This window comes from Corylus avellana, chromosome 4 (assembly GCF_965113065.1).
Source record: "Corylus avellana chromosome 4, dhCorAvel1.hap1.2, whole genome shotgun sequence".
NCBI classification, from domain to species: domain Eukaryota; kingdom Viridiplantae; phylum Streptophyta; class Magnoliopsida; order Fagales; family Betulaceae; genus Corylus; species Corylus avellana.
The window spans coordinates 20,067,702-20,088,097 of NC_142493.1; the positions used below are offsets into that span (position 1 = coordinate 20,067,702).

Consider the following 20,396-nt stretch of genomic DNA (forward strand, 5'->3'; position numbering starts at 1 on the left):
TAATACCCCTATTCTTTTAACAAAGTAAAATCAAATGTACGGTTCTTTAGATATTTTAAAAAAATAAACAGTTTATTCCCTGGAGTCAAATTTTGTACCTTGAATTTTACTTTAATACGATATGAAGAAATTTGTAATTTAGGTAAACTACAATGATTAATTATTTATTATTTCTTCCAAAAAACATTTAATAAAAATAACACACGGATATCCTACGTGAATCAATTCTATTGCAATTTACAAGATGATGCAAAAGCAATCCCGAATAAAAAAAAAAAAAAAAAAGATTAAAAAATAATATTTAATAAAATAAAGAATATGGAGTTGGTATTAAAAAATTAGTAGCTAAAATATAGAATTGTGCTTTGACTAGGTAGAATACATCTTACTGCTGAAGATGCTATTGAAAGTTCATTGTAGCAGTAGTAGGAAAATCTTCTATTTTACAGTGTCTATTGGAGCAAGAAAAGTTAACAAAATAGCTAAATTTAACTAAAAAGCTAGTTTAAAAATACTACTGGAGATGCTCTAAATTTTAATATTTTTTAAAATGTGTGTGTGTGTGTTTTATTTTTTTGCTTTGGTTGTAATATAATATAAAATTAAGGTTTTAGTATTTTATATATTGAGATATTTTGTTATTGTTTTTAAATTTTTGTTAAAAAATAAATAAAAAAATGGCCTGATACGTGGACAGTTGAATATTAGATTAGTGTTGGAGACAGATGCCCTGATTTGTCAATAAAGGGAAATTCAAAAAGAAAAGAAAAAATTGCACTAGAATTATAGAATGAGAGAAGTGAAAAATAATAAAAAATGAAGTAAATAAATATGACACTAATTTGTATGTTTATTAGGATCGATCGGATCGGATGTTTGATAGATCAAAAATGAAGTAAATAAATTATAACACTAATAGGATATCCGTGCGATCAATCGAACTAATTCATTAGGATCGACCGGATGTTTGATCGATCATTTAATCATATCGCGATCAATCGAACTAATTCATTAGGATCGACCGGATGTTTGATCGATCATTTAATCATATCGCGATCAATCGAACTAATTCATTAGGATCGACCGGATGTTTGATCGATCATTTAATCATATCGCGATCAATCGAACTAATTCATTAGGATCGACCGGATGTTTGATCGATCATTTAATCATATCGCGATCAATCGAACTAATTCATTAGGATCGACCGGATGTTTGATCGATCATTTAATCATGTCAAGTTTTATTGATTGTATCCCGATCAATTTAAGTAATGCACTAATATAATAGAAAATGCTTAGAGTTCAATTCAATGTTCGATCGAACATTTAATTTGTTTGAATTTTGTTCGATTATTTGATGTTATCACGATCGATCTTACGAATGCACTAGGTTGGACCAATTGGATGTCTAATCAAACATTCAATTTCAATTGTTTCAAGTTTGATCTCACATTTGATCATATCATAATCGAAGTTGTTGTACATTATGCAATAAAAATTAAAAAAAATAATAATTGCATAAAATATAAATATATATATATATATATATATATATATATATATATATATATATGGTGATTCTGTGATTGCGATCGATCGCACATTGGGTGCGATCGATCGCAATCACAGAATCAACACGCGGATCCTTGGCCGAGTGCGATCGATCGCACTATGTGTGCGATCGATCGCACTCGGACAGCACACCACGTGACCTATTTTAGGTCACTTTCCCCCCACCCCCACAAAAATTTCCTTCTCCCCACTGCGCCGTACACCTCTCCAACGCTTGGTCCACGCACCTCCGGCACAACTGATTCGTCCACCATTGCCAATCACTTCTACCACACAACCACCACACGGTTGTCTTCTCCGGCAACCATACCAGGTACGTTTTCACCACCTCTAGTACTTTACACCCCATTCCCCATTCCCATCAACACCCCAACCACGAGCACCTTCACGAGTTTTTTTTTTTTCTCATATTTCTGCAATTGTGGGTGTTCATCCACCCACATTGCTTTGTTGTGGTTGGGTTTGGATGTTTTTGCAAGGGGTTTTGAGCGAAGTTGTGTTGTTTTGCAATTTTGCCTATCTCTAGTGCACGCCAGGTGTTCGACAAAAGTCCCCAATCACGCTCATCATGCCAAGAACTCGAGCTTCGTCCTCCCGAGGGTCTGATACCCGAGCCACTTCTCCCCCGCCCACTTTTGAGGAACGGGAGCTGCTATTTGAGACCACTTTCGCCATTCGCGAAGACTTTGAAAATCTTGAGGGGACTCAATGGGCGGTCGCCGAGTTCAAGCGACGGGGGCTAAAGAAGCTTTTCAAGCCGGTCACCCCCACTGCTTACAGAAAATTGGTGATCGAGTTTTATGTCCACCTATATCATGACTGCAGGAACATAGCTGCCCTCTCTTCGAAAGTGCAAGGCAAAGCTATTGACATAACACGGGCCGACATTGCTGCTGCCCTTCAATGCAATGATGAGCAACCTCCAGAAGCCGCACAACTTGCTGACCAACCGGACAGCTTCTACGTGGCGGAAATTATTGACGACATGTGCGAAGGGATGTATGCCGATGCCCACCATAATGCCGCCAGCCGATCAAAGCTACCTTAACGGCTTTGGTTTGTGGACTCCGTATTACACCGTAATGCGTTTCCCTTGGGGCACAAAAGTCAGAGGCGGGATCAATTTCTTCAAGCACTCTACGCCTTCCATAAAGGTGCTTGGTACTCCATTCCCGACATAATTTGGAGGCAAATTTACAAATTTTGGAATGGGGTGCACGTTGGAGGAGCGGGGTCCACACATTCATGGGGGTTGCCTTTCCCATACTTAATCTCCTACATCCTCCGGAAGAAAGGCGTCAAGGGTACCGCAGCTGATGAACCAGTCACTACTACTCCCATATTTGGCATTCGCCAATGGAACAAGAGCCTCTCCCACATGCCCCAGGTAGCTCCAGCACCAGCAGCTGCTGCGGAAGAGTATGAGGCCGAGCCAATGGCCGAAGATGAGCCAATGGCCGAAGATGAACCAATAGTTGATTCAGAGGCAGCTGAGGAGGAGGCCCCGAGAATTTTTCGTGAAGCACGAAACCGCTCAGTTAGTGAAGAAATAGCGGGCCTTCGGAGAGAGTTGGCTGGCCAAAGAAAGGAGGCTCGGAAAAATTACGAATCAATGGACAAACGCCTAGGCGCCTTAGAAGAATTGATGCAGTCCATTGTCAACCGGTTGCCACCACCATCTGCAGGAGCATCATCTTCTAGACAACAGTAAGCAGGGACTATCGTCTGGCTGAAGACATTAAACTTAGCGCTCATGGGAGGCACCCCATAGTTTACCCTTTTTATTTTGTTTAGTATGTTTTAAGTTAATCTTTTTATTTGTCTTTAGTTTTGTTTCTTTTGACTTGCTTTTGTGTTTTCTTATGGGAATGACCCCGTATTTGCACATCATAGATGGTTTTTGAATTGCAAGGTATCAATATATTTTCACTTAAAACTGAGATGAATTATTTTACGGTTTAGATTTTATTTTGTTATATTTAACAGTGTAAAATCTTTCCATAAGGTATCAATATATTCATCATATAATATATATACACTATTAGATCTGTAAAATTTAATATGAATTATGAAATGAGAATTAACTCTTCAAATTAGTCCATATGTAACAACTAACCAAATGGCAAATATATACAATTTAAAATCTTTCTTTAGGAGGATGGAATCGACGGTGCATATTGTGTCACTTTATTTCAAAATTTTAAATAATGCAGTGATATATATATACACAATTTTAGTAGATGTTATTGGGCAGCAATAAAATATATATATATATATTTGAGATTTTCTGCATGGGTGCGGTCGATTGAAATAACAGAAAGTTGGAATCAAACTTTCTGTTACTGCGATCGATCGCACCTTGTGTGCGACCGATCGCAATAACAGAAAGTTTGATTCCAACTTTCTGTTACTGCGATCGATCGCACACAATGTGCGATCGATCGCAGTAACAGAAAGTTTGATTCCAACTTTCTGTTGTTGCGATCGGTCGCACCATGGTTACGATCGATCGCAGTAATCGAATATTGGATTTCAACATTCTGTTACTGCGATCGATCGCACATTGTGTGCGATCGATCGCAATAACAGATGGATTATTTTTTTTTATTTTACTACGGACTCTTTAGGGTCGACTTTTGTCGACCCTAATACATAAGCATTAGGGTCGACTATTAAAGTCGACACTAATGAGGTATCTTCAGCGTCCACTTGGAGTGGACGGTATTAGTCATCTATTTTAATTTTATTTTTTATTTTTTATTTACTACCGACTCTTTAGGGTCGACAAAAGTCGACCCTAATACATAAGCATTAGGGTCGACTTTTAGAGTCGACCCTAATGATGTATCTTCAGCGTCCACTTAGAGTGGACGCTATTAGTCATCTATTTTAATTTTTTTAATTTTTTTTTATTTTACTACGGACTCTTTAGGGTCGACTTTTGTCGACCCTAATACATAAGCATTAGGGTCGACTTTTAGAGTCGACCCTAATGATGTATCTTCAGCGTCCACTTAGAGTGGACGCTATTAGTCATCTATTTTAATTTTTTTAATTTTTTTTTATTTTACTACGGACTCTTTAGGGTCGACTTTTGTCGACCCTAATACATAAGCATTAGGGTCGACTTTTAGAGTCGACCCTAATGATGTATCTTCAGCGTCCACTTAGAGTGGACGCTATTAGTCATCTATTTTAATTTTTTTAACTTTTTTTTATTTTACTACGGACTCTTTAGGGTCGACTTTTGTCGACCCTAATACATAAGCATTAGGGTCGACTTTTAGAGTCGACCCTAATGATGTATCTTCAGCGTCCACTTAGAGTGGACGCTATTAGTCATCTATTTTAATTTTTTTAATTTTTTTTTATTTTACTACGGACTCTTTAGGGTCGACTTTTGTCGACCCTAATACATAAGCATTAGGGTCGACTTTTAGAGTCGACCCTAATGATGTATCTTCAGCGTCCACTTAGAGTGGACGCTATTAGTCATCTATTTTAATTTTTTTAACTTTTTTTTATTTTACTACGGACTCTTTAGGGTCGACTTTTGTCGACCCTAATACATAAGCATTAGGGTCGACTTTTAGAGTCGACCCTAATGATGTATCTTCAGCGTCCACTTAGAGTGGACGCTATTAGTCATCTATTTTAATTGTTTTAACTTTTTTTTATTTTACTACGGACTCTTTAGGGTCGACTTTTGTCGACCCTAATACATAAGCATTAGGGTCGACTTTTAGAGTCGACCCTAATGATGTATCTTCAGCGTCCACTTAGAGTGGACGCTATTAGTCATCTATTTTAATTGTTTTAACTTTTTTTTATTTTACTACGGACTCTTTAGGGTCGACTTTTGTCGACCCTAATACATAAGCATTAGGGTCGACTTTTAGAGTCGACCCTAATGATGTATCTTCAGCGTCCACTTAGAGTGGACGCTATTAGTCATCTATTTTAATTGTTTTAACTTTTTTTTATTTTACTACGGACTCTTTAGGGTCGACTTTTGTCGACCCTAATACATAAGCATTAGGGTCGACTTTTAGAGTCGACCCTATTGAACTTTTTTGTGATTTTTTTTTTGTTTTTTTTTTTTTTCCCAGCTTATAGCGTCCACTTAAGTGGACGCTATTTGTTAATTATTAGGGTCGACTATTATGGACCCTAAAAGTTTTTTTTTTGCCGCTTAAATTTTTCCCGCCCCTCGGATAATTCCCGCGCGTGTATTAGGGTCGACTTATTAGCGTCCACTATAAAGTGGACGCTAATAGTGCAATTTTCGACCCATTATTAGCGTCGTCTATTAGGTGGACGCTAATACTGAACTATTAGGGACGACTTTCAAAGTCGCCCCTAATAGTTGAGTATTAGGGGCGACTTTTTAGTCGCCCCTAATAAGTCGCCCCTAATGAACAACTTTCTTGTAGTGATAAGTGGAATCATGTTGCACCCAATCAACATAATGGTTGCTTCAGTCCGGGTTGTAAAAACAATTGCTAATATGATGATAAGAATTTGAGTAGCGTGAACATGGTATATGTGGGTAAAACTTGTGAGGGTAGTTGGTAGGAGCTAGTTTCCTACAACTAGGAGAAGCATGTTGTACAGAAAAATCATTAAAATTATTAAACAGAAAATTCATGCTTCACTCTCACTCTTTAGCATGCACATATCCCACATGAAATACTAACCATTTTTTTAAAAAAATAAAATAAACAAAAACAAAAATTATGAAATCAAAAATTACTACTAACAAAGAAGCATAAAACTAAACAAAAATACCAAAACCTAAAATTGAAAAACTCACAAAAGGGTCCAAAATAAATTTTGGCAAAATTCAGCTACTGCCTTTCTATTGGGGCTGCCCACAGCGTTGGTGCACTCGAGCGCAAGCTAGATGGGATCGACCGCCGGCGCGCTGATCCATTAGTGGTGCTGCCTTGGTGCGCTCAAGACAACCTTTCTCGGACAAATTATTTTAGGGTAAAGTCTACATACTCCCCTCAAACTACCACACAATTGACAATGTCCCCCCCAAACTTTCAATTATAATAAAGTCCTCTCCAAACTACCAAAACATTGTCAATGTCCCCCCAAGACTAGCAATAAGGCAAAAATGCCCATATTGATTTTCTTTAAAAACGAAAAATTTTAATTTAAAAATAATATTTAAAAAAACAATTTTTTTTAAACAAAAATTTTTATTTTATTTTTTTAAAATAGAAATTTTTATTTAAAAAAAAAAACTATTTTTTTTATTTAGTTTTAAAAAACAAAAAATTTCATTTTTTAAACGAATTTTTTTTTTTTTTAAACGTAAATTTTTATTTAAATAAAATTATAAAACAAAAATAAAAATAAAAATAAAAAAATAAAATTTTCAATTTTTATAAAAAAAAGAATCGAAATTTTTTAAATTTTTTTCTTATAAAATTGATTTAAAAAAAAAAAATGGCCAACGTTTGGATTTTTTTTTTTTTTTTGTTAGTTTTAGGTTTTTTCTATAAGTTTTAATTTTTTTTTTTAAAAAAAAAAAAATTTACTAAGGGTAATTTCGTCATTGGGGGGAACATTGACAATTTTTGGTAGTTTGAGGGAGTTATGTGGACTTTTCCCATCATTTTAATTGCAGACGCACCACTGAAAAAACCACATGTCACTATTTTGTCTAATTTTTGTAGTGGGATAGTTGGCCGGATATGTATGGGTTAAAGCATGCATCCATATATGCACCAACCCTTGACGATCCATGTTATCAAAACGTATAATAAAAATTAAAAATAATAATAAAAATAAATAAATAAAAAAACGTGTCGCTGGGACATGAATTGGTGTCACAATTAAATGTGCCTGAAAAACAAAAAACAAAATACAAAAAAAAAAAAAAAAAAAAAAAAAAAAATTGTAGACAGACTCAATTATTGAGCATAATAATGGAGTTAATTAACGTGTGGCTAGCTGGGACATGAATTGACGCCACAAATGCTGTATCCTTTGCGGGATTTAACATATCAGAGATTTGATAAAACGATTATTTTATTTTGTTTTTTTAACAAGTCCAAACAAAGAAAACGGGAAGAAGGAATTCGGACTAGTGACCTATATTATGAAGATTAAACTACCCCTTTCGACTCAAAACCATTAATTTATAAAAGGAAAGAAGGCATCTCATATGTGATGCACGCACCAATGCACCATTAGAAATGTAGATATCTCATACTTATTAATATCTAATTAAAGATAGCAGCTACAGCTATTCGAGTGCACCATCTTCTATATAAAAATGAATAATAATAATAATAAAAATAAAAGTAGCCGTTATTGGAACTATTATTATCAATAATGTTTCAAGATCGATATTGTAGGTAAACCAAACAAATATTTTCGATATAAAATATTTTTTAGGGTTAAATGCAATTTTGGTACCTGTGGTTAGGCCCAAAATCAAATAGACCTATCGATTTCAAAAAGTGTCCCAAGTGACACCTGTGAATATTGAAAAGGCACACTTGGTACTTTCGTCCATGATATGTCTAAATATTTAACGAATCTCCATGTCAGCACCTATAAGATGATGACATGTGTCCCCAATGCCACATATTAGTGTCAAATCAAAAGACTAGATGATGTGGCATTATATCATAGGTGGTACATATGCTTTTGATACCACATATACTGACAATATAATATAAAAAAATATAAAAGAATAATAATAAGGGTTAAATACCTCATACCCCCCTGGAGTTTGCCAACTTTATTTTTTCTCCTTTGGGGTTTCACTTTTATCACAGGAAGTCCCTGTAGTTTTGATAATAGACCAAGTTAGTCCTCCGTCAGTTGACCGTTAGTTGACTTCTCGGAATTTCACGTGGACCAATCAAATGTTGACACGTGGCACTTACTTAATTTTTTTTTTAAATTAAAAAAAAATTGTATTTTCGAAAAAAAAAAAACACAAAACAAAACAAAAAAGAAAAGAAAAACAATTGGCCACCCCCAAATGGGAAATTGAAAACGGGCTGTTGTGATGGGTTGGCGCTATGAATCTTACTAGCACCTCTAGCTATGATTCTATGAAGACTCTCACTAGGATTCGAGAGGCAGAGTTGCTCTGTTCTTTTTCTTGTAGGAGGCCCAGCGGAAGTGACATGCATTTGTCGAAGGAGGAAGAGGAAAAGCTGGAGGCAAATCGGCGGATATGAGGAAGAGGCAAAGCTGGAGGCAAAGACAATAGAGTAGTACTTCGATCAAACTACTCCCACGCGGAACAAGATGTCGGCGGAGGAAGAGACGGAATTTTTTGACGGTTTTTTTTTCATTCACGTTAACCTTCTAAGGGTTAAAAAACCATAGTTTGGCCTACTGCAGGGAAGCCAAGTCCATAGTTTGGCCCACAAGTTAAAATTTTATAGGCTACATCTTTCATTATATTTTATTTCAATATAAGACTCTTTACGTGATTTAAATAATTTCAAATACAAATATATTTCTTAAATTATCCATAGCTACAACAACTATCCACTTTTTCTCATCTACTTCTCTTAATAAATCTCACCTACCCTTCAGTTGTTTTAGAAGAAAATAGGTTATTCTTATATACATGGGATGTATATGATCTATGAAACAAAAAATAGCATCAAAATTAAGATAAAAAAGAGATCGAAGAAGATAAAATAAAAATTATTCTAAATAAAGATCAAGAACTTTCTTCATAGAGTTTTGCACACCATAAAAACAGATTACAAATACTAGTTTGAAGACATAATGAGCAATAAAACCACATGCTCTTCACTTATTCAATACAGACACGTACGATAAGAACTCCAGTAGAGAGATCTGCTCCCAAAACATCAATACACAAGCAAAAATACACAGTGCTTGCTTTTTATGATTATATAATTAATAGGAGTAGATCAGGACACATCCCTTTTATCATGCCTTCACAAGATGTGCATCAACATCCTTAGCGATATTAAGCATCATGGTGAAGTACTTGTTTGGCGCAGGAACATCAGCTCTCAGTTTCTCATATTCAATACTCAATGTCGCCAAGCTGCCACCACCCTTGGGAGTAACCTTAAAGATGGGCTTAAAGGTCTTGTAACTCTTCATAACATCTCCTTCAACACCAACAAGAGTTACTGTCTTGCTTGCATCATCAAACTCAACCTTCTCTTTGAAAACCTCGGCATTCCCCTCTATGGTTTTCACAAGGAAACAATTAATGTATATGGGCATTAAATTCAGTTTCACAAGAATAAATAAATAAATATATATATATATATATATATATATATATATATATATATATATATATGAACTTCTAATAATAAGTACGAAATTAATATGCTTTTAGTTTTCTTTAAGAGTAATGTTATTTTGTAGACCCTTATACGACCCATACTACTTAAATGACGCGGTAGTGAAAATCAACCTCCTGATCAACAAGGATTTGTAGCTGATTTTCACTGTCACGTCATCTCAATCGTTAACCCTACCCTTGTGCCATAGTTTAGTGTTGAAACCATTTAATGTACTCTAACAAAATTTAAAGAAAAAGAACTGGGAATATTGCAGTGAAGACCAAGTTAGTAGGGTGGTGTGATTGGCTTACCAACAGTGTATTTCCAGAGCTTGATGGAGCCATGTGTCTCCCAATCACCTTCATGCACCTCAACTGCCTGTATATGGTCAGGAGTGGCGTTGGGAACTTGGTGGGCTTGTTTCTTAAAGATTTCGTAGAACTTCTGAGGATCTGCCTTAATCTCTATTTCAGTCTCCAACTTACCCTTTAGAGAGGCCATATTTTCCTAGCTAGTGAAAGTTATACCCAGAAACGAAGTAGCTTATAATCAACTGAAAGCTTAGCACAGATTGATAAAGATGATTTGGCTTCCCCTACCTAGCTAGTCTATATATATAGATGTGTATAGTAAAATACCCTCTCTTAGATGATTCGTTTTACTATTGATACGATGTTGTCCAATTGAACGACGTCAATAATAAACGCACGTCACTCAAAAAACCATGTGTCACTATTTTGCCTAATTTTTGTAGCGTGGGCTAGCTGGCTACGTATGTATGGGTTAAAGCGTGCATCCATGCACCCACCCATGACGATCCATGTTGTCAAAACGTGTGGCTGAGACATGAATTGATGTCACAATTAAATGCACCTGAAAACTAGCAGTGTGGGATCGGACAAACCAAAAAACAAAACAAAAAAATGTAGACAGACTCCATTATTGATGCCACAAATGCAGTATCTTTTGTGGGATTTAACAAATCAGAGATATTTCAAAAAAAAAAAAATCAGAGATATGTCCAAACGATTAATTTATAAAAGGAAAGAAGACATCTTATATGCGATACACGCACCAACGCACCTTTAGAAATGTAGATATCTCATACGTATTAATATCTAAAGATAGCAGCTACAGCTATTCGAGTGCACCATCTTCTATATAAAAATGAATAATAATAATAAGAATAATAAAAGTAGCCATTATTGGAACTTTTTTTTTTTTTTTTTTTTTTGAAATCGTTTCGCTTCTCCTTTATTAAACAGAAAGCTGATCAACCAATACATATGGTTGAATACACGGGTGATAATCTTCCACCCACAAATGCTCTCCCTGTAAGGATAAGCCTAGCTTGGCAAGTCTGTGCGCCACCTCGTTTGCATTTCGGGAAATATGCTCCACCTTCCAGTCTAAAAAACCATCTAGATTCAGCTTCGCATCGTCCACTACTGAAACGTAGGATCCCACCAGCTCCCCTTATTTCTCAAATGTTGGATGACTTCAAGCGCATCTCCTTCCAGTATTATTTTTAGCCACCCCATCTTAATACCCAATTCCACTGCTTGCCACATACCTAGTGCCTCCGCTGAAGCAGGGTCTCGTATATAAGGTGTGTTTGCACAGAAAGTGGCCATCACCCTCCCATCGTGGTTCCTTGCTACCAGCCCCATGCCACTCCCCTTTGAGTCAAGAGATGCGGCCCAATTTATTTTCACGTAACCATCAGGGGGTCTCTTCATGTGTTTGGCGTCCGTAGACGAGCATGATGCTCTGCTTTCTTGCCTCTGTACAGATAACACGTTCTCTTGCTCAAATAAGTGCTCCTTCGCCTTCTAAATTACTGCTGTGGGTGATCTCAACTTCCCACCAAACACAATTGTATTCCTACAAAACCATATCTACCGTGGTACAGACACAAAAAACAGCATCTCCTCCTCAGCTAATTTCCCCAAGAGTTCCTCAAAAAGATGAAGAAAATCAACCTTAGTGCTTGAGAATTACTGTAGCTTTCGATTGCACTTCAGCCAGACATCTTGAGCTGAGGGGCAACTCCAAAGAGCATGCCCTGAGGTCTCCTCCATCCTTTCGCATAAGGGACATAGAGGGTCAAGAGTTATATTGCTGTGGTAGAGATTTCCTTTTGTGGGTAATAGATTTTGGCATGCTTTCCAGATGAACATCTAGACAACCCGAGGCCCTTTCACTGCCCATATCTTGTTCCAGATCTCTCCACATGGACCCCTCGCCGAACTCGTACCCTTTTCCTATTCCCCCAGAGATTGTGCTAGGTGGTATGCACTGCGGACCGAGAAAGTCCCGTTCTTGGTTCCCGCCCAAACCATCCTATCTTGTTGTCTACTTGGTTTGATAACCAAGCTACATATAGCCTCTGCCTCCTCCTTCATGAATAATTCTTCAATCAGTGGAATATTCTACTCTTGATTCTCTTCATCCATCAGCTGCTGGACTTTGGCATCCTGGGTTAAGATTCGAATAGGGGTCTGCACCATGTGTGTTGTTGGTGTTGGAAGCCATCGATCCCCCATACATGAATGGACTGACCATTTCCAACCCTCCATAATAAACTTGCCTGACCATTTCCAACCCTCCATAATAAACTTGCTTGTAATAATTTCTTCGCATTCCATATACTCCTCCATGTAAAGGAGGGCTTGTTTCCTAGAGTTGATTCCAAAAAAGTGCCATTGGGAAAATACTTCTCCTGCAAAACTTCTGCAACAAGGGAGTTTGGATGTTGAACTAACCTCCAACTTTGTTTTGCGAGGAGTGCTTGATTAAAATTCTCTAAATCTCGATAACCTAAACCTCCTTGGGCCTTACTCATCCCCATTTTGTTCCAACTCATCCAAGCCACCCTAGACAGGTTATCTTTGTGCCCCCACCAAAATCTTAACATCATCAAATTGATTTGCTTACATAACAATTTTGGAAGTTTGAAAACACTTATCGTATACATAGGTATCGCTTGGATGACAGACTTCAACAACACTTCTTTCCCGGCATGAGTGAGGAATTTCTCCTTCCATCCATTTAGCCAGTCCCATATACGCCCTTATATTTTCTTAAAAGAACGTAAACGAGACTTACCAGTAAGGGCTGGGAGACCCATGTAATTTTCATATCTTTGAGTCGAAATTACTTCTGCTAAAGACTATATGCGCCCGAACTTCCATCTCGGTATTTTTGCTAAAAAATAGAGAGATTTTCTCCATATTTAATCTCTGTCCATAGTTCTTTTCATACATCTCTAGAATCTCCTGCATTTTATTCCATTCATCCAGGTTGGCTCTGCAAAATAGTAAGCTGTCATCTGCAAAAAAAAAAAAAAAAAAAAGGTGATTAAGCCTCACACCTGCTCTTGAGATAGGCAACCCTGTAATATGTTTTTCCATTTCAGCTCGACAAAGCATATGGCTTAGCCCCTCAGCACATAAAATAAAAAAATATGAGGAAACAGGGCCCCCTTGGCGCAGTCCCCTAGAAGGAATAATGCGGCCATGAGCTTGGCCATTTATCAACACTAAATACAACACCGTATGTACACAAGTCTTGACTTTCTGAATCCATCCTGAGTCAAGCCCCATTTTAAGCATGATCCCCTCCAAGAAATCCCACTCCACTCTATCCTTGCTTATCATAAGCTTGAGTGCCATATATCCCTTTCGCCCCCTCATTCTTCCATTCATTGTGTGCAATGCTTCAAAAGCCACCAAAATATTATCGGTGATAAGCCTTCCTGGCACAAAAGCACTTTGGTAGGGAGAAATAATATCAGGCAGCACTTTTTTCAACCTATTAGCTATGACCTTCGCAATTATTTTATAAATTACATTACATAAACTAATGGGTCTGAATTCAGTTACAATAGATGGTTTCTTTTTTGGGGGGATCAGGGCTATGTAGGTTTGATTTATAACAAGATCAAAATTACCACCATTCAAAAAACCAAGCATAGCAAGACAAACCTCATGATTTACTATTTTCCAAGATTTTTGGAAAAAACATGCCGCATATCTGTCCGACCCCGGCAATTTCAGTGGAGCCCCATCAAAGCTGTCCCCACTTCCTCCATTTTATATTCGCCCAACAGTAAGTTGTTCATAGTTTCCGTTACTCTAGGCCCCATTTCCTCCAGACATGCATCAGTCCCAAACATCCCGCCTGTGGAGAATAACATTTGGAAATAATGGACGAAGGCCTCGCTGACTTCATGCTTTGTCTTCCAAACACCCTTTGCCTCATCCTTGATTTGAGTAATTCTATTTGCTTTTCTTCTCTGATTGGCCCATTCATGGAAGTATGATGTGTTTCGGTCCCCATTTTGAAACCAAGCCTGTTTTGCCCATTGTTTCTACTTTAGATCCTCCTGTTCTAGCATTAGAGCTATCTCTTTTTTGAGCATTTCGATCTTAGACTGATTCTGGGGTCTCTCATATTGTTGGAGCTTTTCTATCTAGGCCGTCTTTTTCTTCAAATTCCTCTCTGTAGAACCAAACTTGTTGCTCCATTGTAGTAATGCATTCCTACAATTTAATAAGTTGTTTGTTACAACGGCCATCCCATTCCCCTAATGGCTCCCCTTATTCCAAGCTCCCTATATAACCCCATGAAAGTCCTCTTCCAACATCCATTTTACTCTCAAACCTGAACCCTTTTGACCAGTGGTACCTCTCCTCTCTATATCCCCCAAATCTAATCAATAGCGATTTGTGATTTGAAGAACACGCCACCAACACTTGCACTTCCCTTTCTTGGAAAATTGAGCACCACTCGTTATTAGCAAGAGCCTGATCTAGGTGCTCCTTTATGAAACCACCATCCTCCCTTGCGTTGGTCCAAGTGAATTTTGACCCCTTATACCCCAAATCGCTCAAAAACCATTCCTCCAAGGTGGTGCGGAATTGCTCCAATTTCCTCTCCCTTCATTCAACTCCTCCCCATTTCTCTCTCATATACACTATTTCTTTAAAGTCACCTACACTAAGCCATGGCCCCTGGGCCAGATTCTTGAGATGTTTTAACAAATTCCATGACTCATGTCGTCTTTCTACCTCCGGATTCCCATAGAAACCCGTGAATGTCCAGTCCACTTCTTCCTCCGGTGACTTAACTATAGCATTAATATGGCGCCTTGAGAAATTTTGGATAGTCACATCACAATCATCCTTCCATATAATAGAGCTAGTCCTCCACTTCTACCGATAGAGTCCACTGCAAATAAACTTTCATATCCAAGCTTTATTCGAGTCCGTTCTATTTCCTTATGAGTCCGTCATGTTTCGATGAGAAACAAAACATTGGGCTTCTTCTCCTCAGCCAAAAGGCATAGGTCTCGAACTGCCGTTGAGTTCCCAAGCCCCTGGCAATTCCAACTAATTAGAATCATGGCTGTTGGCAGGGCTGTTTCACAGCCTCCGCCAATCCCATAATTTTTGGGTTATTCCTCCCTTCCCCTTCTCTCTCTTACATGTCCCCTTCTTGCGGATTCACGGAACGTAGTAAATTTGCCGCTCCAGGACTCTCCCATGCTTTCTTCTTCCACACTCGTAGGCTATTTCCCGTTGGTGTTCCTTCCAAGGCCATTATACATTGTCCCATGTTCTCCAAGTCAGGAGAATTCTCCCTCTTTCTTTTGGACCCATATGCCTCATTTTGCTCTTTTGTCCGCGGCCCACAAGATAACTTCTTTTAAGGACCCAAATCAGCCATCTTACCCTTCTTTCCTCCTGGGCCCCTCTCAAAACCCACAACGTGAGAATTAGAAGATCCCTTGGAAGGGAATTCTGACACCTTTATTATATTCCCTTTTAGTTGACCCTTTTGCAAATCTGGAGCTCCAGTGACTTCTCCCATCTGCCCTCTCCCTTTTTCAAAAATGCTAGGTGTAGTGTTGCGCCGTGATCCCCGCTTGGTATCTTCCCCATAAATTTTGCGCCCATTATACCCCTCATGATGGGGATTCTTCTCAATTGGGAAAAAAGTAAAGACAGATCCACTTCTTGCCATATTTGGAGGACTGAGACTTTTTCTTTCCTTTTCCTCTTGGTTCTGGTTACCATCCGGTGACTGAATCGCCGCTTTCGAGTGTTCCCTAGCCATCATCTCTGGTTTAATATATCTGCCTCCTTTCCTTCTCGTTTCTTCTGCCCTGAGCCGCACTCCTCATCCTTTCTCTCCGTCCGCCACATTCGTCCTCCTGTTTAAATTTTCAGGACATCCCCTAGGCCCATGGAGAATTCGGCCACACTGGAAACAAAACTGCGAGAGTTGTTCATACTTCAAAATGACCCACACAGATTTTCCTCCCAATGTCAAAGTACGTCCGCATTCGAGGGGTTTTGTTAGATCAATCAGGACCCGGAGCCTTAGGCTTTTTCCCCAACCCACACCGTCTCCTGACACATCCACGTCCTCCAAAACTCCAAGCGTTTGGCCTATTTTGGTGCCCACTCTTGACATACAAAGAAGTGGCATGTCATGAAAAGGGCAAATGCATGAAATCCATTCAGGAGGGAGGGACAAGGCCATTAAACTTATTGAGAATCAGTATCTGCCGATCAAAAGACCAGGGTCGTCCCACCATCACTTTCTTTGATCTCCACATTTGTGAATTAAAAAATCCACATATTCTCTTGAAGCTCCTTGAAAGTGACACACCCCTCTGCACGCCAGATCCGCAATAGAACTGTTTTGAAAGCTTCTTTATTAATCTTCTTTTCAGCCCATATTCTGCCTATCAGACAATTCTCCCCTCTAGCACATACCTCTATTACATCCTCTTCTGTGATATCAATTCCCACCTATTCCCCTTCAGTATTCAAAAAACCTTCTGCCATGTTCCTTCCCTTTTCGCCTTCAGATTACCTCTACCAGAATTTCCAAACGCTATCACTCCACTCCCGCTGAACGGTTGGAGACCAAACCTCTCCACTAGCAATTAAATCAAAGAGTTCCGTTAAGAAACCCTAATTGATTCCTAGCAAGAAGACTCATAGTTTCGTTCTTCAAGATATTATTTATCTGGTTGTATCGTAACGAGAATCATGATTCATCATGAATTGCCATTATTGGAACTATTATTATCAATAATGTTTCAGGATTGATATTGTAGGTAAGCCGAACAAAGAATTCTGATATAAAATATTTTTTAGGGTTAAATGCAATTTTGGTATATGTGGTTAGGCCCAAAATCAAACAAACTCATCGGTTTCAAAAAGTGTCCCAAGTGATACCTTTGAATATTGAATCAAAAAGTGTCCCAAGTGATACCTTTGAATATTGAAAAGACACACTTAGTACTTCTGTCCATGATATGTCTAAATATTTTAGGAATCTCTTTGTCAGCACTTGTAAGACGGTGACATGTGTCCCTAATGCCACCTATTGGTGTCAAATCAAAATATTACATGATGTGGCATTATATCATAGGTGGTACATATGCTTTTGATGCCACATATGCTGACAATATAATAAAAAAAAATAGAAAAGAATAATAATAACCCTAATTAACAAACTTTTTAAAAAATAATAATAATCTAGAGGGTTGAGGTGGCTAGCCATCCGATTTTGGCCATAGGGGGTGGCCAACCACCCCCATTTTTGCTAAGGGGTGGCTCATGCCACCTCGAAATGGCCAGCTAGGGCGTGGCCGAACCACCCTCGAGAGCCTTGGGGGTGGCTCAGCAACCCCCGTTTGGCCCCAGCCACCCCATATATGGCCCTTGCTTTAAGCATATGTGGTAAAAATAATGAAAAAATAACCCCAATTTTTTCTATTATGATTTTTACTAGTTCGAATTCCCCCTCCCCCCCTTTGTGTGGACATGTCCAAAAAAAAAAAAAATAGACAAGTTAGTTGACTTATTTGCTTGTTGGTGACTGGTGATAGTAGTTAGACTGTGAAGATGGTGCCTTCGGAAGGAAATGCATTATAGAAGTTTCGAGGACCGCCAGAGGATATTGATGGAACTTAAGTCATTTTTCTTTAATACTCTTTGTATTTGAATAGCTGCGTTTCTAACTCCTTTGATGCTTAGTTTTCATGATTTTTTTGTTCTTTTTTCTCCTTTTAACTAAGTGTTTCTCTTGTATACTTCTTGTGTACCTAGGTATTGCTTTTTACCTTTAATAGCATTTCAATTACTTATAGAAAAGCAAGGTTGGAGGTGGGGGGTGGGGGGAGTTTTTTAAGAAATATACACCAGTACGACGATATGGTTGATAGATGATGTAGCTAGAGGAATGCACTGCAATAAGATGCAAGGAGAATAAAGAGATACAATGACACTGCAAATCGATAACCAAATGATTAACGGTTGCAAAGGAAAAGCATCACTTCTCCAATGAATTTCCCCTATCCAACACTTTCAATTGTGTCTTTCTATTTCTTTATTCTTCAGAACCCGTTAAGATTGAGAAAAAATTTGATTCCTGTTTCTTTTCTAAACAAAGAGCCAGACTTTGGGGATCCAAAGACAATGGTGTAAAAAGAGAGGTAGATAATTAAAATTTATCCTAAACTATATCCAGCTTTAAGAGTAAGCGGATCTAAGGAGGCCAGAGTCTCGTTAAGAGTGGTATTATATGAGTCGTCAATGCATACTAAAGTTTGAGGTCACAGTTTGGGATTTGTGGTTTACAGCTTCTCACTTTTTTATGGATCAGATGCCATTCTCGTTTTAGGGCGTTTGGCAATCAAGAACAATCTTCTTCTGTCAATCAGTGATGTTCTGTTTCTCTTTGTTTTTTTGGATGAACACTTATCTTTCTTTATTTGTTTTTACCAAACTGATTTCTCCTTCTTTTGTGCTTTCATCATTCATTGTTGCTCTTGACTAGACCATAAAGTTGATTCCATTTGGTTTACTTCTACTTTTTCCATGAACATTTTCTTTTTTAAAACTTATATGTTTCATTTCCAACTCTTTATGATTGAAAATTATTTAGTGTTTGATCCAACTCTTGTGTTTTAATTTTCAGTCAACAAAGAGTGTTGGCACTGCAAGTGTTTGAGTTGCATCGACTGATTAAGGTAAGCTGGTCAATGCCTGTTTAAATTGCTAAGCCATTTCTTCTTCGATTATATGCGGTCGTATTTTTTCGGTTTTTCAATTCACTCTGTGTAAAAGGAGTTATATTACTCCTTCCAAATGAAACAGGTACAAAGAAGGATGGCTGGGTCACCACAACTATTACTTGAAGATAACCTTTATTTGGGCAAGCGTTCAACAAAAGTATCTCCTCCAGTTAACAAGTTGGTGTCTGAGTATGTTGCAGAACCCCAGCTCCCCTGATTGTTAAAGCCAATGATGATTCTATGAAGTCAAACCCTAAAGATGATGAATATACAGATGAAAGCGCAGTTGGAAAGTTTCCTCTTCCTTTTGTCAATAATGATAACAGCAAGGGACTTGCTACCCACCAATCAAATGGGCTTCATTTAGCAAATCCAGCTTTAACTCCTTTGACCACCAGCACCAAACCAGCCCCATGGTGTTTCCACCCACCACCAGGAAACCAGTGGTTAGTCCCTGCAATGTCTCCATCTGAAGGACTTATTTACAAGCCCTACACGGGGCCATGTCTTCCAACTTCAGCTTTCATGTTAAACATTGTTTACGGTGTTCCGGCTCCCATTCTTCCGGGCACGCCTCCTTTAGGCCAGACATACTTTTCACTGTATGGTCTCCCAGTCATGAATCAATCTGTATCCAGTTCAGGTGTCGAGGAAACAAGCCCGTTTGCCGGAGCTCAATCGAATAGACCAGACAATCAGTTGATGATTGGGGACATCAACTTTACCATACCCCAGCAAAGCTCATGTAACATGTCCAGCGAGGTAACTCGAGTAATCTCATGTCATGCTGGCAAGTTCCCAGCATCAAAAGAGAGTGAGTTACAGGGAAGTGCAGCAAGTAGCCCCTCTTACAGGGCTAAAGGAGATGATGCACTTCCTCTTTTTCCTACAACACCCACAGCTCACGCATTAATGGATCAAAATGTGCAAACTAGTGAGAATCGGACACAAGTTATTAAGGTTGTACCTCATAATCCAAGATCAGCAACTGAATCAGCATTCCGGATTTTTCGGTCAATAAAGGAAGAGAGGAAACAATTATGATTAGTAGTTGGTGGGAATCAACTATTTTGTCATACTCCTTTAAGAATTTTGTATCTGTAAATCATCTTGTTTATGATCACACATGGTAATGTTGTAAATATATTCTTGAAAGGTTGAAAAAAAATCATTTTTGCCTTGTTATTCCATTTATGTATTCAGAAGAAATTCAGTCGGAGAAATTCTTTTGACTGGCAATATTGAACTCTTCTGTTATCATATGTTCCTTATGCAGGCAACCCTTTTCCAACTTGATCAAAAATAAAATAAAAATTGCAGGTAGACCACGGACCAGCGAATATTTGCTGATTTTATTTGAGACAATTAAGGCAAACCTGCATCACAATTAATTTCTTAAGAAATCAGGGCAAAAAT

General features: G+C 38.1%; 1 protein-coding gene and 1 pseudogene across 1 annotated transcript; one reads left to right on the top strand and one right to left on the bottom strand.

Annotated features, from left to right (window-relative positions):
- Positions 1-9,308: 9,308 nt before the first annotated feature.
- Positions 9,309-10,506, bottom strand: LOC132179802 (MLP-like protein 43). Its single transcript, XM_059592579.2, has 2 exons — positions 10,195-10,506; positions 9,309-9,778 (listed from the first exon to the last, which is right to left on the bottom strand). The coding sequence occupies exons 1-2, from the start codon at positions 10,382-10,384 to the stop codon at positions 9,513-9,515; spliced, it is 456 nt and encodes a 151-aa protein (XP_059448562.2). The 5' UTR covers positions 10,385-10,506; the 3' UTR covers positions 9,309-9,512.
- Positions 10,507-16,394: 5,888 nt separating this feature from the next.
- On the top strand, positions 16,395-20,024 carry LOC132178191 (protein HEADING DATE 3B-like; annotated as a pseudogene).
- Positions 20,025-20,396: the final 372 nt, after the last annotated feature.